The sequence below is a fragment of the Mirounga angustirostris genome, unplaced genomic scaffold (genome assembly GCF_029215605.1).
Source record: "Mirounga angustirostris isolate CCGP_5_RB_7025 unplaced genomic scaffold, mMirAng1.0.hap1 SCAF_12, whole genome shotgun sequence".
Classification (NCBI taxonomy): domain Eukaryota; kingdom Metazoa; phylum Chordata; class Mammalia; order Carnivora; family Phocidae; genus Mirounga; species Mirounga angustirostris.
This window is the reverse complement of record NW_026991720.1, coordinates 67,850,257-67,874,109: the sequence shown is the minus strand read 5'-3', so window position 1 is coordinate 67,874,109 and position 23,853 is coordinate 67,850,257. Positions and strand designations below refer to the sequence as shown.

At 39.1% G+C, this 23,853-nt stretch overlaps 1 protein-coding gene across 2 annotated transcripts in view; it reads left to right on the top strand.

Annotated features, from left to right (window-relative positions):
- The window catches only part of DYNC1I1 (dynein cytoplasmic 1 intermediate chain 1), a 317,629-nt gene that overhangs the window by 33,864 nt on the left and 259,912 nt on the right, over positions 1-23,853 (top strand). Inside the window, exons 3-5 of one of the 2 annotated variants that reach the window (XM_045864670.2) lie at positions 4,787-4,901; positions 7,682-7,772; positions 21,322-21,381. In XM_045864670.2, the coding sequence (XP_045720626.1) occupies positions 4,787-4,901; positions 7,682-7,772; positions 21,322-21,381 (266 nt within the window). The remainder of the gene's footprint in view (positions 1-4,786; positions 4,902-7,681; positions 7,773-21,321; positions 21,382-23,853) is intronic. The other variant, XM_064575249.1, reaches the window with a different exon arrangement.

Sequence of the window (23,853 nt, the reverse complement as noted above, 5' to 3'; positions counted from 1 at the left end):
AACTGGTCAGTAAGAAACGGCCGTTCTTCCACTCCTGAGATTGGCTACCAGAGTAGGAGAATGCCGCCCATATAGTTGGCAGCTACATTTATCAGGACCCTGCTGACGAGGCCGTCTTCCAAAAAATGCCCCATTATTGGAAGGGTCTTGTAATTCAAGGCTTCTATTTTCCTGGAATTAGAGCATTTTGTAGCTGCAAGAAACCTGGAAGTAATTTATTCTGATCTTTTTTTTTTTTCCCCCAAATGAAAAGACTGGGCCCCAGAAGTCTAAGTCTTAGAAGTAGCCCCCTTCAGGCTCAGCAAGGATCCCCTCTTCCACCCCATGGTCCCAAACAGAAGCCTGGGGTCATTCTTTTTTTTTTTTTTTTAAAGATTTTATTCATTCATTCGACAGAGAGAGACACAGCAAGAGAGGGAACACAAGCAGGGGGAGTGGGAGAGGGAGAAGCAGGCTTGCCGCCGAGCAGAGAGCCCGATGTGTGGGGCTCGATCCCAGGACCCTGGGATCACGACCTGAGCCAAAGGCAGACGCTTAACGACTGAGCCACCCAGGCGCCCCCTGGGGTCATTCTTTTATTACCCCTTCTCCAACTTGTGGTCATCGGATCCTGGACAGACATGACAGCATTCTCTTTCCTCCCCCACCTCCTTTCTCCCTAAATCCACATTCCGGCCAGTCTCAGCTATGTACATATCACCTATGGGTCACACTCTCTCTTGACAGAGAGTTTGTGAATATTCTCCTCTGCTTGTACCATTCTCCTACTTCTCCCTGTTGTCCTTCACCTGGCTGTTAACTACATGTCTTAACGTTCTCACCTCAAATGTCACTTCCTCCAGAAAGCCTTCTCTGTTAACCCCCCCGCCCCCCATCCATGACTAGTTAATACTGCCCCTATCCTTGACCTTATCAAACCATTTAGCACAGAGCATTATATTTGCATCTTCCCTTGTCTTTCTCTCCCAATAGAGTGCAGGCTTTGAGAACAGGGCTGGTGTTTTTCATCGAGTCAATGTCTAGCACAGATTGGGCCACGTAGTAGGACTTCAATAAAGGATTATAGGGTGAGTGCATGAATGAACACACAAACTAGTTATCACTAGTCTGGGATGCTGCTCACAGACACCCTTTCCAAACATCTGGAATTCTTTCTTGCAGATATCCTTGGAAATTCTGATCTCGAGTCTATGGGATGCTCCAGTCAACTGTCACTGACTCCTGAGTTTAAGATTTTCTAGTTTTTGTGGTGTTTGTAGAGAGTTAGAAATAGCCTTAATCTTACAGGTTTGACTTTTAACTCTATTTAGGCTTGTAATTTAAATAAAGCAAATTTAGAATAGAAAGAGACCAAAATGCTCTTTAATGCTAATCTGAGTGACTGTTTTTACCATGAGTGAAAACTGGTGTGAATTAGGACCACCAGGTTGATTATCTCCACAGAATCTAGAAAACTGTACATGTATAAAATTACCACTCTCTGCTTCTTTGGATGTCAACTGCTTTCTTGGTTGTGGTATTATGGATGAAATCTGATTTTAAAATAAATATAGTGGCTACTATTTAAGATTCAGAGTCAGTTTCAGGAAAAATTGGCTTTAATGCAATGAGGTGTGCTTAATGGGGCCACCCTGAAGTTTCGTCCTGTCCTTGCCCTTCTGCTGAATTGCTGTAAGGTAGGACAGACAGAGGTTTCCTGGCCTATCCTCCCTTGTTCCTCTAATAACTATGGAGCTGTCTTTGAAAAACTGACTGACAATTCTCAGCTGACAAATTTTCTTTCTTTGATTTTCCTCTCTGGGTCTCAGCTGTGATTACTCTTCACAAAAAGAAATATCATTTGCTAGGAAAGACACCTAGCACATTTTTTAATTGCTAGCACTGCAAAACCACTCCTGTTGGGTCTTTAAAATAGATTAGGATTCTGTAGTAATTACATGGGGAAAATCAAAACTTTCATGACTAGTGCACTTGGTATAGCTAACTGCCTTGATAAAGTAACACTTTATTTAGTTTAAGGTGCTAATTGGTAACAGATAGGAATTGCCCTAATTTCCAGTAAGCTCCAGTTACCTAATTTTGCATTTTTCATGGTCATTTTTGAGTGCTGATAACTTGCTTAAGCTTCTGTTACATCTAGGTAGACACTTAACCTTATTCATATTTGTCATTATAGTGCCTCTTTCCTTAAGAATTAAGGAAGGTGGAAGGTAGAGAATGAGTTGTAGAGGTACGTTATAAGAAAAGGAGTGAAATTTTGGAGGTGGAGTTCAGATGTACTGTTACTGCAGCATATGCAACATGCATGTTGACGTGTGAATTACCCTCGTGTGTTTGAGTGCTTAATGATTAGTTAGAATACATTAAAAAAAAATTCTGTGCTTCTCTGCCTAGGTTATACATGACAGAAAGTTAGAGATAATATGTCCTATGTTTATTGGAAAGGGAAGGACAAGGCAAATCTTGTTCTGTTTGCTCTGTTTAAGCTCCATTAGAACCTCTCAGTTTCATTACCCCTGGCATTCTATTGTCCTTTACTACATTTTTGTTGAAAGAATGAGGCAAGGTTATGAATCTTTTTGTTGCTAGGATATAGAAATGGCTTTGTTATGAGCACTGGGTGACTGGAAGTTTAGAGGACTCCCTCTAACAGTGGTGCTGTAAAGGGGCTTGCTGACTGGTGTGCAGTTGGTAGAAATTGGCCTGAAGGATGTATAATTCTGAAATTCCATAGTCATAGAATAACAATGACCTAAGACAGATATTAGTTCATTTATTCAATACGTTTTTTTATTGAGCATCTAACGTGTCAGGCTGGGATCTAGATATGAGGATATAGTGTTGAGCAGAATAGAACATGTATCTGCCCTCGGTAAAGCTGGGAGTCCAGTTAGGGCTAAACTCTTCACTGTGAAACCATCTTGTTTCTTACTGGCTTCCTAAGACGGATTTTGCTTATCTTAGTTTTTCCATTTATATTTCAGTAGCTTCGATGGTAATTCCCTTTCCTTGGATTTCCTCCATCCTTCTTTCAACTCTGTGATCTGTGAATATTGATTTAGATCCTCACCCTGCAAGGTCCTTTTCCTCATCGTAGTTCTGTCTTGGCCTCTGTTGTACGCATACACTTTGGAACTTGCTTCAGTAGTTTAAATGTTAACATTGGAAAACAATGTGAACTTTGCCATCTTCACAGACAGAGATGAAACTGCCATTCCAGAATTTTGGGTTCGGTGAGATATGCCTGAAATCCTCTAGTGCTCTCATTCATACTCATCAGCTCCCATAATGGCAGTTTTCCCCTCTAATGGCAGATAGACTTCAAAAATATGAGAGTGTTCTAAGCCTGAGTCGAATAATAACGGAAGTGTCAAGCAAAGATGCATTTTGCTTATGATTAGTGTGTAGGTTATCATCTGGGAATAAAGCAAAAGTTCCATGAACTTTTTCTACTTTAGATGCCACAACGTAAATTACGCTTTGGTGCTTTGAAATGTACTCTGCACCCTTGAAGCAGATAATATACCTGTTAGGGTATCTAACTTGGGGAGGAAGGTGTGTCTGGTAACTGGATTATAGGTTTTTGATAAGCTTTAAGACAGCTTCACTTTTGTAAACTCACACAGCTTTGTCCTGAGGTAGCCGCACATCAAATACGATGTTACCATGTTTCAGATGTGGGACAAATGCCTTGTCTTAAGTAGTTAACTGTGTTAGGAAAAAGAAAAGAGACCTGAATGTTTAATGAGCCCAGAATCCCACCACTGACATTCTTTAGCTTGTATTTTGACATCACTATTCTGTAAAAACCACAAATGAGGCATAGGATCTGTCCATGAGAAGCTTACACAGGAGGTGTTTGGTTTTTTTTTGTTGTTGTTTGTTTTGTTTTTTGACAGGATTTGGGAAAGAAACTTCTTCTAAATGATTTTTTGTTCTATATTTTTCTAAATGATAATTTTCTCCTTTGAGTTAATATGTTTAATGGAAACCTGTGAAACTGGGACTTCAGTAACACTTACATATCAATATTGCTCACATGCCTTAATAAACATTATAGCCTGATTTATTTTAAACCATGGCAAACTTAGATTGCTGATACAAAGAGTATATTTTACAGTTACAGATTTCATAACTAATTTTATTTTTTAGCCAGATCCCAATAATTCTTTGCGTAATTCTAACATGGGGTGTGAATATTACAAACATACACTCATTAAGAAATGATAGTATGTCTTCCCAGAAGGGACAACGATGTTGAAAAAAAAGAGCATTTTTTTTTTAAGATTTTATTTATTTATTAGAGACAGAATGAGAGACAGAGAGCATGAGAGGGAGGAGGGTCAGAGGGAGAAGCAGACTCCCTGCCGAGCAGGGAGCCCGATGCGGGACTCCATCCCGGGACTCCAGGACCATGACCTGAGCCGAAGGCAGTCACTTAACCAACCCAGGCGCCCACAAAGAGAATTTTCTTAAAAACCCACATCCCAGTCAGAAATATTTAGCCCTGATGATTTCTTTTAAAACCAGGTGAGAGAAGCTTTCATACCATGTGACAGAGGCAGGGGAAAAAAAAAAACAAAACTTCCAACCAAAAGAGAAATTACCAGGTTAGCAATTATTAAATGGAGGAGTTACAGTGTTTTTTCATCCTTCATACACATGATTATGTCTATGTAGGGCTTTTGTTTGGTCTTCACACATGCATTTACCATTTTCAGTTTGAGCCAGGAAAGGCATACATTTAGTTCTGCTAATTTTTCTTTCTGGCATCTACTCTTTTTAGGCTGATATGCAGCAAAAGAAAGAGCCTGTTCAGGACGACTCTGACCTGGATCGCAAACGCAGAGAGACAGAGGCTCTTTTGCAAAGCATTGGTATATCGCCGGAGCCCCCTCTAGGTACTTAAACAGTGTTACTGTTTTCTTAAATTTGTCTTGCATGGGATATACCATGTCCAGCATTTACTATTCTTTTATGTCACTTTTATTTTTATTTTTAAGGAAATTCTGTGGCTTATGGTTCAGATGTATTTATTTTTTTGATTTGAGGGGGCTGGAAGGAGATGGGGAGACAGTTTGTAGAGCTGGTAGCAATTTGCTGCTTATTGACTGATTATATGGTCAACCTTATCTACTGTGGACTAGTAGATTATTTTATACTTGTTAGATGAGTTGCCACATGGTAAATACAAGAAATCTTGGAGTTTTTTTCCTTAAATTGTTCTTCATTTTCATGACTGAATCCCAACGTCTCTCTGCCAACCTAAATACTGTGAATCTGGTTATGAATTTCATAACCACCACAGGCATAGAGTGATGCCATGATAAAAATAGAAAGCTCAGTGGGAAATGTGAAGGAAAACTGAAAATAGTGACAGATTAGCAGCTACTTAACAAGTTTAAATTTATGTGACTCTATTGTAGAACTTGGTTTCACTGCTAATTGGCATTCTCACTACAACACCCCTCCTCCAGCAGCTCATTCATTCGTAGTTAATTGTCCATGATCTCATTTTGTCACTAGGGTTTGGATATTGAACTATTTGTTTCATTTGTGTTAGAGGTAAACCTCTACATGTGTTTATTCTGTCACTTACCTATATATCTCTCATGTGATAATTTATTTTATTTTTCTTTCTCCATTTGCTTTCCATACATTTCAGGATAATCCTAGGGTGTCTGTAAAACTACACGATACCCAATATAGTAAAAAAAAAAAAAAAGAAAGAAAGAAAGAAAAAGAAGGAAAGAAACTTTAAAAATAATGCATATAAAACAATGCAGTATCAGGTCTCCATTTCAAAATGGTTTGTTTTCTTCAAATCCCATCATTGGCTTTTATATTAAAATAAATTTTCAGTTATTTCCATAGTTACTTAAACTAAGAATAAAAGTTATCCCATGTATGACAAAATGACAAGAATTTTATTAATATAAATTTTAAAAAGCAATATATAATAAACCTATGAATTATTAAGTATTGCTGGATATAATTTAATATATACACACACACCACTAAACCACCATAAAAAAGCATTTTATACTAAACCTCAGTTTGTATTAGGTAAAATCATATGTCTCACAATGATAGAAGAAGCCCCTATAGGATGTTGATTAATCTGTTTAGCTTCTTTATGGTGTGGAAGATGTAACCTGTGGGATATTTGACTGATGGACCTTCTTAGAGGAGCTGATAGACTTTTTAATACTTAGTTGACCTGTGGCATAATTTAGACACTTTGCAATAATCCATTATAGTTTTGCCTCAAAATAGCCTTTGAAATTCTGTTGCAGTGTGAACACTGGTCAAACACCAGAGTAGTATGTTCTGTTTTCCTCTCTTCTACATAAAGCCAGCAATTAAACTTTCAGAACGAAACAGTTACATATCTCTGAACCATGACCACCATGACCAAATTCTGAGCTACCCCTGCATTCTTGCCAGGGCACCTGGCCAGAGTAGAGCCCATTTTCAATTTTCATCCATCTCTCCAACTTACCCTCTGACTTCCTGCAGCAGGTAATCAGTGAATTAATTGTGGGACCACATGAAATTCCTAGTTTCTTGACAGATCCGCCATTGTGTTCTAGGATTTGGACAAAATAGTTAAACCCTTTACTCTATTAAATAAAAGGAAATTGCACATGATTGAAACCAAATGGGAGTCCACACTTATGTATTGAAGTTCCTCTCCGCCCATATGGCTTCTTTGGCATGTGTGATACTGAGAACCCATTGAATTCATCTGGCCTGAAGCCATCTTGGCTATTCGGTACAGCTTCTATCTGAAGGACATTTGGCTTGTACCTGAAGGGTAGAGAAAAGGAAAACACATTTGCATTTCCTTTAGCTTTTTTCTTTTATTATCCTTGCTCTCACATGGTCAGCTTGCCCTCACCTCCCTCTTTGAGCTTCCCTCTCCTGTCTTTGGAATGGCAGTTTACTTAAGTGCCAGAGCCTGTGCCTTCCAGGGCTGCTGGAGGCAAAGGAAAACAAGTTCTAAACCCAGTAAACAATACAATGGGATGAAACTATTAATTAAATGTAAAAATAAAGCAGCCTGGCATTTTCCTTTGTTTCAAAGAGATTTTTAAATTACTAGGTTCACCATTTAGCCTTTCTGCATTTGTCACTTAGTCTCTCAGAGACAGTGCAGTTTGCATTCCATGGAGAATGGATTACCCTCCAAAGCAGACATACAACAGCCTTGACTGACTCTCCTTGACCATTTAAAATTACTCAGAATTACTTATTTCATAATCTTTCAAAGTTTTATAGACACCCATTTTATTTTTTAATAGGTCACATCTATGCTAACAAAATCAAGTGGGGAATTGGAATTGTCCAGATAGTTCACCCTAGAGAGATATTTAACTTGAAATATCTGGATAGCTGTTTTGATTCTCCATTTCACTTTGTTAAGATGGACATGGCCTTAGAATCCCTAAGATAATTTTGTCTAAATTCATTTCAAATTTTAATTTCTAAAATATGAAAAATTCACTTGACTTTCTTCCTTTTCTTTCCTTTTTTTTTTTTTTTTCTTTATCCCATCTTAATCTCTCCTGGCCATACAACCACTTTAATTTGGGCCCATTTGTTTTGATCTGACACTGCTCTTCTCCAGTGCAGTCGCTGCATTTTTTAACATGGGATACCTGTTATTTTCATTATTTAGTCCCAACCCCTATGTCTCCCTCCTCGAAATCAGTGAGCACTCCTAGTGAAGCTGGAAGCCAAGACTCAGGAGACCTGGGACCACTAACAAGGTAAGAAATGTCCCTTTACAAAGGCCACAGTGGATGTCAATAATATTAGAAAACAGAGACCTAAGAAACCAGTGCCACTCTGTGGTGCGCTGTTAAGTGTCCATGCATCTGCAGGTATACTCAGCCAGTTTATGTTTAAGTTGATGGTGGCTTGCTATTTTAGTGGCATAGAAATTATTTTGAACTAGAAATGATAAACTTCTATGCTTCCTTGTGCTAATTGAGCACCATGTGTCTTGTTTGACAAACAGAAACACATCCATTAGCTTTGGCTTAAAAAAAAAGAGAAGGACCAAAGGCAAATGGAATATATATCCAGCTTCTCATTATTCTACTTTGGTTTTGGTTTCCATGGGAATTTTTGTGAAGAGAGCACTGAGATGTTCTAACCCTAAATTTAATTTTTTAAGCATGTTGTTTATTGGCTTAATAGAGTTGACTAATTTGAGAACTTGGTCCCCAAAGTGTTTTTATTATCATTACTAATTTTTATGATCATCAGGGTTGACTGTTCTGTGAGTCAACTGCCAAATTTTTATTACACTATATATACTCAAAGGATTATGAAACTTCTGAAAGTGGATATATAGACATTTTCTAATTTGACCACTGAAGGGGTATCCAAAAGGTAAAGATGTGAAGAGGGAAAAGAGAAATCTCATTAATATGCATAGAGTCACGGTAACTTCCTTAATCCGGTCGCCTTCGGTAGGATTCCCACATGCTGGTGTACATAGGCAGGTGATATAAATGAGCGGGGTGTGGGATCCTGTGGCAACTGGTTAGGAAGCGCCCTTCTATAAAGGCCAGATGGTCTCCTCACAGCTCAGGCTAGTTGAGCTCATGTGGGAATATCGACCCAATTTTATCCACACCTTTCAGTTTTTCTTGAGAAGCTAAAAATTCAAGTATTTATGCAACAGCCTCCTGAATGTTAAATGTTAATGGCTTTGTTAAAGTAGCTGTGGGCCAGATTTCGCCTGTGGGCTGGCAATTTGTGACCTCTGTCTTTGACTCTTAATTAAAAAATAAATCATAAAATACTAAAACTTCAAATGAAAGAAGAAACAGTCATCCACTATACTACTGTTCTAACAAATCAGCCTTTGCCTTGTCTATATACCTTTCAATCCTTGTGCACCTGTGTACCTTTCTTGTTACTATGTATGTTACTGGATGAGAGGTTTAATTTTGCATTTTTCTTTTTCCATTTAACACATTATCATCATAAGCATTATCTTTTGAAAGTACCTTGTGTCCATATAGGCCTAGGAAATTTTGGTAGAGAAAAAGACGGAAATCAGAATAGTATTAGCCTGAGCTGTAGGGTGTTAGTGGTGTGTGTGTGTGTGTGTGTGTGTCTGTTTCTTTTTTTCTTTCTGAAACCAACATGTAAGTAAGACTGGAATTGTCTCACTCATGTTGGCATGTTTCAGAATTGAGTATTTTCTTTTAATAGGGCATTTGGAAACCAGTGGATGCTGCTTTCAATGTAGGAAGAATGGAAGTAGAGGTTTTTGTGGGCACCAGGCTGGTTTATTTTAGCAAATCGCCTTTCTGATTTGGGGGCAGCACATGTCTTTCTCTCATCTTTTGCTTTGAACACATCAAAAGGTCTTCGAGGGGAGGGAAAAAAGTAACAACACGGTTATGTAAGATCTAACATTTGTACAAGAGCTGACACAATGTAATTGCATTCCGTAGGGGGTCCAGTGGCCTATTAAGGTAATATATTTGCCTGTTTCTATACAACAATGGTGTTGTGTCATGAATGCTTCGCTTCAAGGGGTGCAGTTGGCAGCATTAAATTCTATTACTGACTTCACAGTTGATGAGCCCTTTTGAAAACTTTCTAGAGAAAGCTGACCTCTGCTGTTAGCTCTCTGGGGACAGCAGCAAATATTTCTTCTCCAGAACATCACTCTTCATTTCTTTGCCCACTTACATGATTTTTTTTTTTAACTTAATGAATCACTTTGGAAGAGGTGAATCACAAATTCCAACGAAGTTCAATTCTCGATAGGAATGTTCTGGCAAGGGCAACAGGAAGCCAATGACCAAATCCCTTGTTGAGCACACGTTTCATAGGAATGCAAGAAAAATGGTATTGGAGAATTAATGATTCTCAGAAAAACTGAGCACCGAGTTGCCTCAGGAGAAGACATTAGGAATAGCTAAGTAAATCTTGCTCTCATTTTGGACTAAGGAAAATGCCATGTAAATTTATGTTTTTGCTTCCATAAATAGATATGGGAGTTAAATTTCAGAAGAACTTATACTTCAGCTTTTAAAATTCCACTTGAAATATCTTTTTCTGTAGAAGAAACATCTTTGAAAACAATTACTATTAACTTTAACACTTCATAAACCATGAGACTGGGAAAAGAGCTTGGTAAATCCTGAGAGTATAGTTCCGTAGTCACAAATTTGCCAATGTGTGTGGAATTTAGGCTCTTTGAAGAATGGAAAATCTTTCAGAAGATAACTCAGAAATCAAGTGAACACATCTGGTCCTACGAAAAGGTGCACATACATTCTGTCATCCATGTGCTAGAATCTCAAACCAAAAGTGAAATTTTCTTTACAGAGCCAGAATAGGCAAACATTTCCTATGCGACCCCCGTGGGTGGTTAATTTGCAAATTGGCACACTTAATATACCCTGTTATACTAAAAAGATTAAAACAGGGCTTTAACAAAATCAAGTACAACAAAAATTCCTTTTATTGATTTTTAAGAGCAGTTGAGTTAATGTTTTAAAGTAAGTGAATAGAAAGTAGAACTATATAATCATTTTTCAATTATACTAGTGTGATTTAATTTTAACTTAAAGGGGCACAGTTTGTTTTGTAATTTCTGCTTCTGTTACCGCCTGCTTCTCATTTACAACTTACATTTGTGACATTTTTCTCTTTCTCTTAATTTTGGTAGAAGCAATTAATCATTGCTCAGTTAATTAGATGTAAAAAAATCAATTTTATTAATAAAACATTTGAAAGCCTAGTTTTACTTATAAACATAGATTTAAAAATCCTGAATATACTATATGCAACTGAAATCCAGCACAATATTAAGAAGGTACTATGCTATGATTAATTAGGATTGATTAAAAAATTCAAGGATATTTTAGTATAGGAAAAGGTGTTACTGTAATTCAGCATATAAAAAAGGTCCAAGAAGGAAAAGTGATCATTGTAATATATAGTTAAATGATACTTGAGAAACTTAAACACCTATTCCCATATTTTAAAACTTTTAAAAATATTAAGAATAAAAATATTTTTTCTCAAAATGATTAGAAATACTAATCTGAGACCAACAGCCTACATCTCTTATACACAAGAGTGAAGCGTTTAATACTTCTGGTTAGCCTTTAAAGAAGAATGACTTATGTTTAGTTGAATACATGTCTCTCTTCCTCAGGAAATGGCAGGTTTCTTGAGGTCAGGGAGTAAGTGATATTTGAGATTGTATCCATATAGTGAGTTCTTGATAAATGTTGATTGAATAAATCTATTATTATCCTAGTTTTTACAGATGAGGACACTGTGGCACAGAAAAAATGAGTAATTTTTGAAGTTCACACAGAATATAGCTACAGTGCTAGGTTTTAACCTAGACAGACTGATAGAAATTTTCACAATCTATATCACTACCCTATATGATCTCTGACAACAATTGATATAAGTGATATACATGACTTACCCCAAAAGATTATTATTAGGATTAGATAAATTAATATCTGTAACACACTTAGAAAAGGGTCTGGAGTATATTAGTATATGTGAGTTTTAGCTCTTATTGTTTTTTTTTTCATAATTTATTAGTCACATTTTTCCAATGGAAAGAGATCTTTTTTAGATTCTCTCCTAAAATATGCTGGTGTCATTTTCAAGTTTGATAATGCTCTATCTTCAAGTAATTATGTGAAAATGTTGAACATGACAAGGCCAAGGACAGATTGTGGTCTGTGTCCCTGGAGACCACTTTCTGGGTTGCCCAACTCTTAATGCCTAACCTTCATATATTCCACCAGAAACGATTATCTAGGTGATAATAATCATTTGCCCACATTTATTCTTCTCATTCCCATGAATGGCTCACCGAGGGCTTTGCACTAGGGCCCTCCCCATGTTTAGCCAAGATGCCTTAGGCTTCTCAGTGATAAAGCTAAATTGGAGGCTGTACCAGCCTGCACAATTCTGGGAAAGTGTGTTGACCACATAAAGTTCTCCAGGTCACCAGTGTGGAGGCAACACCCTGTCCCAAACCTGATTCAAGGAAGAAAATTTTCAAAATGATTTAAAAAATAAAGCATGTGTTAATTTGATAACGTACAATCTACCATTACAATAGGAGCGCCCATCCCGTAACATCGTTAACAAAATAGTCAGAAGGGGAGGGTACTGATGTTTGTCTGTGGTGAGAAGGAGCATGGGGGATGAGGATAGTAACAGAAGTAATTTCTATCTTCTTTTTTGACCATCTGGTCTTAACACTTCATTAAGTTCTACTTTCCAAACAATTAGGACATTCAAATCCCCCTCACATTTTATTTTTAATAATCTCTTATTATTATGGAAACAACAGTGCATTTTATACAATTAGAACATATTGACAAGCAAAAACTAGAGAAAAATCATATTCCTGCCACCAGTGGTTAGCACTCTTAACACCTTAGTGTGTGTATTCCTTCACACAATGTATATGTCATCGTATATATGATAAATGATGTCATTATACAAGCTGTTGAACTTGCTTTTCTAATCAAGTGTCCCTCTTTTTCCATTTCAATGCATTTTCATCTTACTTAACGTCTACACTATTTTCAGCTTTCCCCAATTGCTCCCCACATAATCCTATTGTATTTAAAATAGATCCCCGGTCCTCCCAGCGATCGGTATCTATTAACCAAAACTCTTATATCCATAGATTTTCTCTAGGGAGGTAAGACCCTCCCAAGGGGTCCTCAGTGCAGCAGCAGAAGAAATGTCTTGTGAAGCACTTAACGGGAAAACAAAGGTACCAAGGTCATTCAGCCTTTCCGCCTTCCGTGCACTCCACATTACAATTCGGGACCAAGGAGCAGATATCCACAGACCTTGTGCTGTTCAATTTAAACATTAGGCTTCTATATAGTAAATATTAAATTTCACGTTGACGGGATACTTTGGCAAAATTTAGATATTTGATAAACTTTCTCCGATCTACCTTCTCGTGAACACTTAATGAAATTAGAATAATTTGTTTGTAGTCAAGCTCTGTGGGCAGCACCTGGTTATCGCTTTCTTTTCTCTGTGATTTCAAGAGAGGAAAATGGGCTAAGAGGCAACACCAGCTTAATGCCCAACATAAAACCCTCAGGACTTTCATTTTTATCCGCAATTGAATTTCATAGGGTTCTCTTGCACCACATAAGCCTCGAAGGATTTTTGATCCATTTTTGGTGAAAACATCACCATCTTCTAAGGGGCTCTGATGAATCAGAGGCTAAAGGAAAGATATTAAGGTTTTGGGAAAGGTGAAAAAATACAATAAAATAATATAAAACCTTGGAGGACATTTAATAAGCCTATGATATTTTGTATATACAAATTTTTTAAAAATTATCATTATGTAAAGAGAAATTGATAGATTGCGACCGGTTAATTGCACTTCAGGGAGACCAATATCACGGATTACAGGGCTGGTTAAAAGTCAGTCTCCTTGGAAATTAGAATAAAAGGCACACTATAGGATTTTCTTTTTGTTGTAGCTCATTAACTGATTGAACATTTTTGATATCTTATTCATCTGTCTTCAGGAGGGTGAACTGTAAAAGTATCTGCATATGGTTACAGTGACCCAATAAACAAGGGGCTGCTGAGCTTCCTTGTAGAGAAACTGCTTGCTTGACAGCAGATCCTCTGGGAAAGATTTGGGGAAAACATGTCCTTCCTCTGTGATGGGAAGTCTTGGGTTTCTCTTTGGCTCCAGTTCAGATGGCGTTCGTGCACGGCTTAGTGTGGCTGGTGGTGGAACTCCATGTTAGGGCTCAGATGTTAGTCAACAGAGGGCAGATACCCACACAGTAAATTAAGAAAAAAAAATTTTAAAGACCCCAATATAAGTATGTATTGCACTATTCCAGTTTTATTTCTGACATCGGAAGATCTTTATCATCATCATTGTCTGTCTTAAGTAAGGAAATAATTGAGGTTGGGAAGTAAAACATTAGCTCGTTATTTAAACACCATCCTTAATTAACTGACATCATGTAAATGACAGTGACAGATTGAGTGATAGGACAGATTTTTAAATGTCCTTATTATTCAGTTGATTACCTTTGGAAACGACACTTAGGAACATAAGTGTTTGGAGATAACACCGACTGGAGACTCTCTGTTTGGCATTCTGCTCACATGGGCCCAAACTATTTTCTTTATCTGATTAGTGACTAGTGACTTGTTTGATGGAGAGGACATGTGGAACCAGCGTTCAGAGACCCTGGGATTCTGGAAGTTTGGTATTCTGCCCTCGAGCTGTCTCTCCACCTCAGAGAGAGAGAGAGAGGAAAGAATGTGAGGAGTTGAGTGTCAGTGCAGTTACTTTAAGGATGAAATAAAGTTGCTGAGCTCATTTCATAGAGAAGATGGCTGGACTTCTCTTTATTCTCAGCACAAATCTCAGCTTGGGAGATATGAAGGGTTTTAGGCCAGACATTCCCCGATTTATTCTTTCATTTTTTGGTAAAATGAAAGTAAAAACTATTTCTTTGGGAATCAGCTTGCCCTCAGCCTTCATGCCCATCAGCAGAAATGGCAAGTAAAGAACATTCCTTTGTTTCTTCATTTATCCACTCATTCACTAAATAGTTGAGGATTTATTGTGTGAAAGACACAGTTAGACCTGCAAGGAATATAAAGATAAGGAATTCTTCTCACTCCTAAAGGGCTTGCTTCCAGTAAATTGACAGATTTAATTTGAACCCGTCTAAGGAAATGTTGCTGTGTAATTACAGCTCTCAAATATTTGTACTTGTAGAGATGAGCAATAATGTCATAAACCATTATTCCCAAATCATCTGTAATTAATTTGTAGTATATTCATTTGGGACAAGTGGTTCTGGTTCATTACCACCCTACACAGAGCCTTGACACATATTAGGTACTTGGTAAGTATTGACGTGTGTGCGTGCGTGTGTGTGTGTGTGTGTGCACACGCGTGCATGCGTGCGCGCCTGCACAGCTTGTAAAACATTGAGTGGGATGGGTGCAGGATGAGTAGAGGCATGAGGACAGAGGTAAAAGGAGGATAGCTCAAGGTTGCTGGACAAGTTGCCCGAAGGTGGACTTTGCTGAAGGAGAATTCCCAGCAGTGGTTATAGGACTGAGGTATAAGGCAGGGACTTTGTCACAGAACCAAGGCAGAAATCCATTTACTGGACTCAGGGCAAAAAGTCAGAGTGGGCCCAGCAGTGTGTTTGCTGAGGTCTTTGGGCTTTGTAACAGTGCTCATTACTTCCTGTAGGTCATCCTCAGCTTTGGTCTTCAGTCCAGGTTTTGGACTGTAGATTAGCATAGAGAACTACAAAATAAGAGGCCCAAGTATTTCTCTGTTCCTATCCCAGAGAGAGACAAGTTATTTCTGAATGAGGTTATTGAGGACAAATGTATCTCAAGAGCATGACATTTGAGCTGGGCCTTAATGAATGCATATGCTTTGGGCAAGTGGAGTTGGAAGAAAGAGCATTCCAGATGATGGGAAAGTTGTACACAAAGGAAAAGGCTTGGGGGGTATGGGAGGTAGAATCCATGTGAGGGAGGCTGTAGAGAAAGAGCTGAGTCTGAAACTAGGATGGCCTTTGTGATAGTTGCAATCCCTGGCTCCCATACCTGGTGGCTGTTTACTGAATTCACTGGCGAACTCGTTACAAACACAGGTACCTAAACCACAGGCCTAGGTGAGGTCTGGGACACTAATTTTATAATGCTTTCAAGGTCTAAGGACTAATGGGGAACTATTGGTCTGATGTAAAAGCCTGAAGGTCTAAACTAGGGTTGTGGGGTGGAAAAGGAAGCAAAAGACATATGAGACGAGAAGGGTAAAATGGCTCTGGTGTGCAGATGGGTGTGTCCAAAAGGCATATGAAAAAGCAGACTTGGAGCTCAGTGGTGATGAGGACTTCGTGGTTATTTTTTTGCAAAAAATAGATATCTGTGGGGTCACCTAGGGTTAGAGTAAAGAGGTGAGGGAAGGAGTGACCCTGATTGGGAAATGCTTGGTTTATGGGGATGGAAAGAATAGGGCCCTGCCAAAACTGGCCATGGGATTTAATGACCGAGAGGCTCTCATCATCATCATCACCATCACCATCATCACATTCACTTTTGTTATTAGTATTGCTTGTGATGTTTTGTTTCCATAGGTTGAATTTCTGGAAGTAAAACCAGTCCAGGAACAATTCTGTGTTAATGGTTCTTGCTGCACACAGACATATTGCTTTCCAAAATAACTATACTGATTTTAAATGCCACCAGCAGTGTATGTGAGTGGAGTGTTAGTGTGACAAGTGACAGAGTTCTTAACTACTGCCTTCCAAATATTTATCAGACATCACTTTCTCATAGCCAAAGAAAAGTCAAGGCAAAGACACTCTTTAGCAAAGAATTTCAGGGCTTTCTACTCAGAGGTTTAATAAAGATGGAAAGAAGAATGGAAACTAGCAACTTAGTGTTGGTAACAGCTGAAGAGGGAGAAGTTAAACACTCATTAGGGAGCAAGGTATATGCAACACAGACTTCATGCCTTTCACTCCTAAGTTATATTCTGAACACATGGCCAGGAATTGTTGTTTTGGTTTGGTTTTGAATGTTTACTTCTATCTAATAAAGTGAAACTGAGCAAATAAAACTGGACCAAGGAAGGGAGAATTTTATAAGAAGTTAATGATGAATTGGTAGAAACTTAAAGTTCAGTTAGTCCCTGACTAGGTCACTGCTAATTTGAAGACTTTTGATATTTTGTCTATTTTTTTTAAAGTAATGAAAAACACATTGTCTCCCAAATTATAAACTATATGTTACATGGTAGGCCTTCCTAGATGAGATGCCAGAGGCTAGATTGTCTGGAATATGTAGGGTCATACGAGTGAATGACTGTTTTCCATGGTGTGGGAAGCTTCTGTATCTAGTATTTTGAAACAAGGTTGGGAAATACCCAGAACTGTCATTCCTACTGTGGGACCATAAAACCATGACAATGCTCCTTAGTCCAGAATAGATAGAAAATTACTGGGTTATTCAAGTTCTGTACGAACAGCAGTTTCCCTATGCAAGGTCAGAAATCCTCCCCTAGATCGTCAGAGAGTTAACCTCTAATAACCTAAAACTGCTGAGTACTGGCAAATGCAGCTCTTAAAAATAAGCAAATAACACCAGGATGATTTTCCATATAGGAACAGCAGACAAAATCTAACTGACATAGTTAAAGAATGATGACATCAATCAGAAAGGGCTTTGTTGGGCATCCCAGTAATGGGGGAAAAGGGAGATTCTGACAGCGTGGGGCTATGTCTGGTCTGGTGGAAAGAGGCAGACATGATGAGGGATAAGGCAGGGAGAAGTTGTAGGAGTAAAACATTCAGCTGCACTTTCTCCAATCCCAAAGACGACCCTGCTGGTCATCTGGCTTCCCGGGAAGCTGGCCTTCAAGGAGAGAAGACTTTACCAGGCTTGTATAACTGCTCTTCCTGGAAGTTATTGTTCTCATGATAAGTTGGTAAATTGACATCTAAAATATAATAGACTCTCATTAGACCCAGTAAATCAACTCAGTGGCTGAAGTCCAACAAACCAGGCACTGATGAAAATGAGTTTGTTATGTCCAAATCCTCACCCCATCCCTCCAAAACCAGGTTGCATGGAATCTCTGATCTTTTCAGAGGAAGGGGGTTTCCCTGCTCTGGCTTGAGAGAATAATGAAAGTACAGTCCAAGGCCTGGCTGGCTGGCACAGAGTAAACACTCATTGAAAGGAAATTATAGCTATCATTATTATTAATCTTTCTCATGGCATTTGTTTATTTTTTTGGCTAACATTTATTGAAACTTTAAACCATGCCAGGCCCTGTGCAAGTAATGACAACTATTACCTTTTTTTTTTTTTTGTATAGGTTATCAGTGTATCATTAGGTATAAATATTCATACATCTCATTACTTCACTAAAATGTAAGATCCTTATGTGCAAGACCCATGCCTCACAGCACACCTTTGGTGCCGCTCATATGGCATGTTTTACTTTCTGCCTGGTTCTACTAAACTATTTATACATGTTTTATCTCTCGATAAGAGTTGTAAGTTCCTTGAGAATTCTTTTCATCCTCTATCACAGTTACCTATTAGGCCTTTAATAGATATTTATTGAATAAGTGAATGCTCTTGACAAGAATATTCTCTCCCTGCATGCACTGATTGGTCCATTCCAAAAATGACGGAAAACGAGAACTAATTACTATGGTAAATAGGGTGATTTTTATATGAAAATATTTTGTGGGAGTATATTATGTTCACATATGTTTTTGCACTTACAATTTCACTACTTCTTTCATTTAAAAAAAATAAACCACCTGGCAAGATTTCAAACTGCCCAGGAAGCTGTAGGGGAAACCATCATTTTATTTTCAGTGATACACTAGCTTGATATTAAGATGGTCAGAAAGTAAGGTGCATATCGATCGGTTAGAAAAGTATACCAGTTGGAGAAAAGAGAACTGAAAGGCAGTTTAATCATCATCTGATGTTTTCAAATATCAGGCAGAAAAAAAGCTTTAAAGCGTCTCTAGGCCGGCATCTTCACTTTGCGGAGGTCAGAGACCTTCCTCAGGACACACAGTGGAGCCACACCCCAAACGCACCCCTCTCACCTCCAGGAACAGGTGTGGCCCCTCTCCAAGGTCCTGCCCCCTACGGAGAAGTGTCTCTGCAAGCTTGCACAGAAGGAATTCAGCAAACATTTAATACACATTTCTAGGCGACCCTTGGAGAGAAAAACTTTTGCCCATTTAAAGTATTGGCTTTAAGTTCTTTTTCAAAGAAAAAGTGCATTCTGTGCAAACCTGACCACCCCACAGATAACAATGGGAAAAATGAGAAGAAAATAAAACTAGCACTTTTGATTGCATCCTTGGCTTGACTCCTTGCCTCACTGCTCATTATTGACGATGACTATGATTTCTTTTACTGAATAATATGTGTGTGACTGGGTGGGGGCAGGACTGCGGTGGGTTAGTTACAGAGACCACCTTTGTTGTTCTGCCCGAGTACATGCCAACTCCAGACTGCTGAACTGTTGACTCCTTAAGTGAGTGACTCTGATGGAATCATCATTTTTACTTCTTAAGGATACAGTGAGTTCAGATGAGCTGTCCGATAAGTAACAGGACAAAGCCAGACCACCTGGGAGCTGCTGCATTCTTCACCTGCCTGGGAGAAGTGGAAAAGGTCAAAAAAGGTCATCCCGTCAGAAACCTCCAGGCAAATTGAGGGCAAAGTAGCTGATCCCAACCCTTACAGGGGAATGCTGCTCACAGCCAGCCAGAGCCAGAGGCTGCTGTTATGTCTGTAGCCAAAGAGATGCCCTTAAAGATAAAAGGTTTGATCCCCAGAGACATGTGAACAGCGGCTATGAATCACTGTAATGGATTCTGTTACTTCCACCATTTACAACCATTACAGTCACCAACAAGGTGAAGGAATCAGCGTCTAGAACCTGGAAGGCCTGCTTTCCTTGAGCAGAGGAAGAGTCCGGAGCAGGGGTTCTCACCCTTGGCTGCACGTTAGAATCACCTGGAGAGTTTTCCGAAATACAGATGCTTGGGTCTCACTCTGCACCTTCTGATGTAACTGGTCTGAAAGGATCCTGGGCCTTAAGCCAGGCTCGAGTTAATCACAGGTTTAGAGGCTGACATATTTGAGGATCAGTGATGCTGTCTGCCTGCTGACTAATGAAAGCATTAGTCTGGCCCAGTCATTCTGTAGACGTGGCTCCAGGGTCAGCTAGAAGCCTTACCTGGAAACTTGTCAGTGTCAGAGTACAAATTCTCAGGCCCCACCCTTGACCTACCGAATCAGAATTTCTGGGGTTAGAGATCAGCATTCTGTATTTTAGTAAGCCCTCCACATCATTCTGATCCTTGTCAGAGTTTGAAAACCACTGATCTAAGTCAAGACGTTGCTCCTCAAAGTGCGGTCTGCAGGCTGGCAACATTTATATCCCCGGGAGCCTGTGAGAAATGTCACAGACCTACTAAACCAGAATCTGCATTTCAACGGTATTTCCAAGTATGTGTATGTGCACTGAAATTTGAGAAGCACTGGTCTAAGGAACAGTGGCAGATTAGTGTTCTCATTGGACTTTAGTTGTCATGTTTCAGGACGTTCATAAGAGGGCAAGAGCCCAGCCAGAGTGGTAAGGGTAGCCATGACTGCATTCTGCTACCTTTGGAAGAGGAGCTATATAGGATCACACGGGTAGGGTTTGACTCAGAGAAATGTCGATACGGTAAGTCTATATGGACAAGGAAACTGAGGAGGCCTTCTCAAACTTGGAGGTGCCTGCACATGGCCTGGGACCTTAGTAAACCGTCGTGTGGAGTTAGTGAGTCTGGGGATGAGACTGCAGCCTACAATCCCAACAAGCTCCAAGAGATGCTGGTGATCCTGGCCTGTGGGCCACACTTAGTTGAAGCAAAAGGGATGGGGCTTAAGAAAGGTTCTTGTATGCACTCTGTTTATAGAAGAGCTTCTTTATCCCCTTTTATTTTGAAGGAGAAATAACACGGAAAACTGAATGCCTTGGTAACTGTTCATACTTTGTGCTGTCTCTTGTGAAATATTTAAAAGATGTAAGATATCCGTGGTGTCTCAGACAAATGATATTATCGGTGATCATCTCAGTGTAATATATAAATAAAAAACAAAATACCCATGAGCCTCGAAATCCAGGCATTGTTCTTGCAGTAACTGACTTGTGGAAGCCAGAAGTTTAGCAGACCCTGAAGGCAGGCTCCACCTGGTCCCACCTCCCCCCCCCCCACCCCCAGATGCTCTTACTCTCACCCATTTGCAGCCTTGCCTTTGGTTCTCTTCACCCCATGAGAGATGTTTGGTGCTCTGGGGTGGATGGGCTCTGGATTTTCAGAGAAACATGAACCAGTTTACATACTCAATCAGGCTTGAGTAGAAAATAGAACAAAACAAAACAAAAAGGGGGGGCAAAGAGGTGTGTAGAGTTTGAGTATTTAGTTCTAGGCTTCCTTCCATGAAAACAACTGTAGCTTCCAGTATGAAACAGATATTCAAAGGGAAGGAAGATTCCTCGCTTCCTTTTGTCACTTGATATTCATGGGGTCTTCCTTGCACCTGGGGATGGAGGAGGGGGTAAGTGAGGAGATGTTCTGTGTATGTATTGTATATGCCATTGCCTTGATGAATGACATGGTTTGGTTTGGTTTGTTTTCCTCTCCTTTTGTTAATTCTCTGTGTTCTTTTTCCTTTGTGCTGCACGATTAGGACCCTGCAGTGGGACACAGACCCCTCAGTGCTCCAGCTGCAGTCAGACTCAGAACTTGGGTATATGTCTGCTCTTTTGTTACTCCTTTTATTTCTTTGCTACACTTGTGTTGAAATGCTGGAGCTGTTCTTGCTCACACTTTCCCCCCTTTCGTTGAACTTCCAGTTTGATAAGTTTATTTCCTTCTGTTAGTTTTCCTTATAAAGGGAAGCCTTGAAGAAAGTCTCTCTTTGTGGAAAGCACCACAAAAAGTGGCTTTTGATTTCTCCTTCTAAATTCCTATTATTGCAAAACGACACTCCCCTAAAACCAAAATACAAACATACACCCACACCTCTGCTTCAAGGTGGGGAACTCTCATTCTGTGGTGGGAGATACGCTTGACTAGATCCTAATCATCCTTCATCTCTACTAAGAAGTTGCCTTAGGTTAATTTTTTTCTAAAATTGGTATTAAAATGTCCTGTCTTGTTTGTTTCCTTTCCTTTTCACTTTTTTGGGGACTCAACAATAAGCATTTGATTTGAACTAAGTTTGAACATGTAAAGATTCCTGTTTAAAGAAAAAGCAAATTTGTTGCATTTCTCAGTATTAAGAAATCTCAAATATTTCCATGATGGATGAGGTCTCCAACATTGTAAAGATCTTTTTTTTTCCCTGATGGAAATGTACCATCACAGGTTAAAAGATTGCTTCAGAATGGAAAATTCGTCCGCAAAGAATAAAACACACAAGACTGTCCTAGAAACTAGAGTTTATTTCTCTTGTAGGATTTTAGTTAGCTGTAGCAGTGCATGAGATCTTTGCGTTGGGGTGTTTGTATCAGCTCGTGCTCAAGCTCAGGAGAGCCGGTCTGTATGCGTCTCTTCCCAACTTTGCATTTAGTGAAATCCGCTTGAAATCAGCTGTGGTGGAAGTATTTACACCATAAAAACTGGCAAATGCTCAAACCAGGGGCTTGCTCCCTTGCCTTCACACCCGTTAAGAGATTTTTGCCACGGGCGCCTGAGTGGCTCAGTTGGTTAAGCAACTGCCTTTGGCTCAGGTCATGATCCTGGAGCCCCGGGATCGAGTCCTGCATCGGGCTCCCTGCTCAGCGGGGAGTCTGCTTCTCCCTCTGACCCTCCTCCCTCTCATGCTCTCTGTCTCTCACTCTCTCTCTCTCAAATAAATAAAATCTTTAAAAAAAAAAAAAAAGAGACTTTTGCCAGTATGCCACCGGGTACCTCCGTATGTGAATAGCATATTTTATTACAGTATTTTACAAAATTATTTTTTTCTTCCTAAATATAAGCCAATACATCTCAAAGTGGGAATTTATTTGTTTATTTAGTTATCATTTATTTTGAATTCCTGAGATTCCTGGGCATGTACCTGCAGATTTCTATCAATGTCAGTGCCTACTGTAGGTGGACACAGAGGCTGGAGGGCGGTCTGGGTGTTAGGTTAAATGTCATCTGCCCTTGGCCCTTTGTGTATGCAAGAGTTCTCAGCAAACTCACAACACTGCTAAACTAAGGAAATACTCTAATGCGTCAGGTAACTAAGAACACTCTTCCAACATCACTAAATTCTTGGCTGTTTAGTTTTGTAGTTCATTGTATGTCATATTTCAAATTTTAGTATTTGAACAACCAAGAAATATGGCTTAAATCATGCAGAGAAACATGAACATATAGTATGTTACAATTCAGGGGAATTTCAGAGTGTAGTCCTACAATATTTCATTGTGTTTAAAAAAAAAATGGAGGATGGAACTGGCAGAGACTCTAGCCTAAGCACTTAACAGATTTTTAGACAGATTGTGGCCTTGCTAAATTACACTTGCTGATGTAGAACAGTTGGGAATTTTCCCATTTAGATGTGTTTTCCAAGCTAAAATTCAGTTGACTATGCAGATTAAAACTTGTGACTTATTCTGGGGAGATGGCATATCTGTGGCTCCCACCTTGCCTGCCACATTTTACTTCGGAGCAGGCCCAGTGAGTCAGAGAAAGATGAGAGGTGGATGAGATTTTCTGTTCACAGAGTGGTTGATTGTAGAGAGCTTGTAAGGAGCATGCAGAGAATATTTGAGAGAGGAGATTATTTTAGCCAGGTTACAATTTTAAATACTGATTAATGAAAATTTCCCTTTTCTGATAGTCCTTACATGCAGGGCCGTCTTCCCCTCATACACAGTTTGATGAACTATACCTCAGACAACACGATTTTTCTAGAGATAATTGTATGTCCTCTTCTTGATTCTTGGCATGGGGTTGATCATAGCCCATAGCTTGCTCTGTCACCTGATTTTTTTTTTTAATTGAAATATAATTGACATTTTATAAAACAGCTTTATTGAAGTATAATTGACAAAAAACTGCACACATTTAAAGTATTCAAATTGATGTTTTAACATGTGTACAAATTTATGAAACCATCATCATGACCAAGATAATAAACATATTCATCATCCCCATAAGTTTCCTCACACCCCTTTGTGATCCTCACACTGCTTCTCCCCATCCCCCAGAACAGCTGATCTGGTTT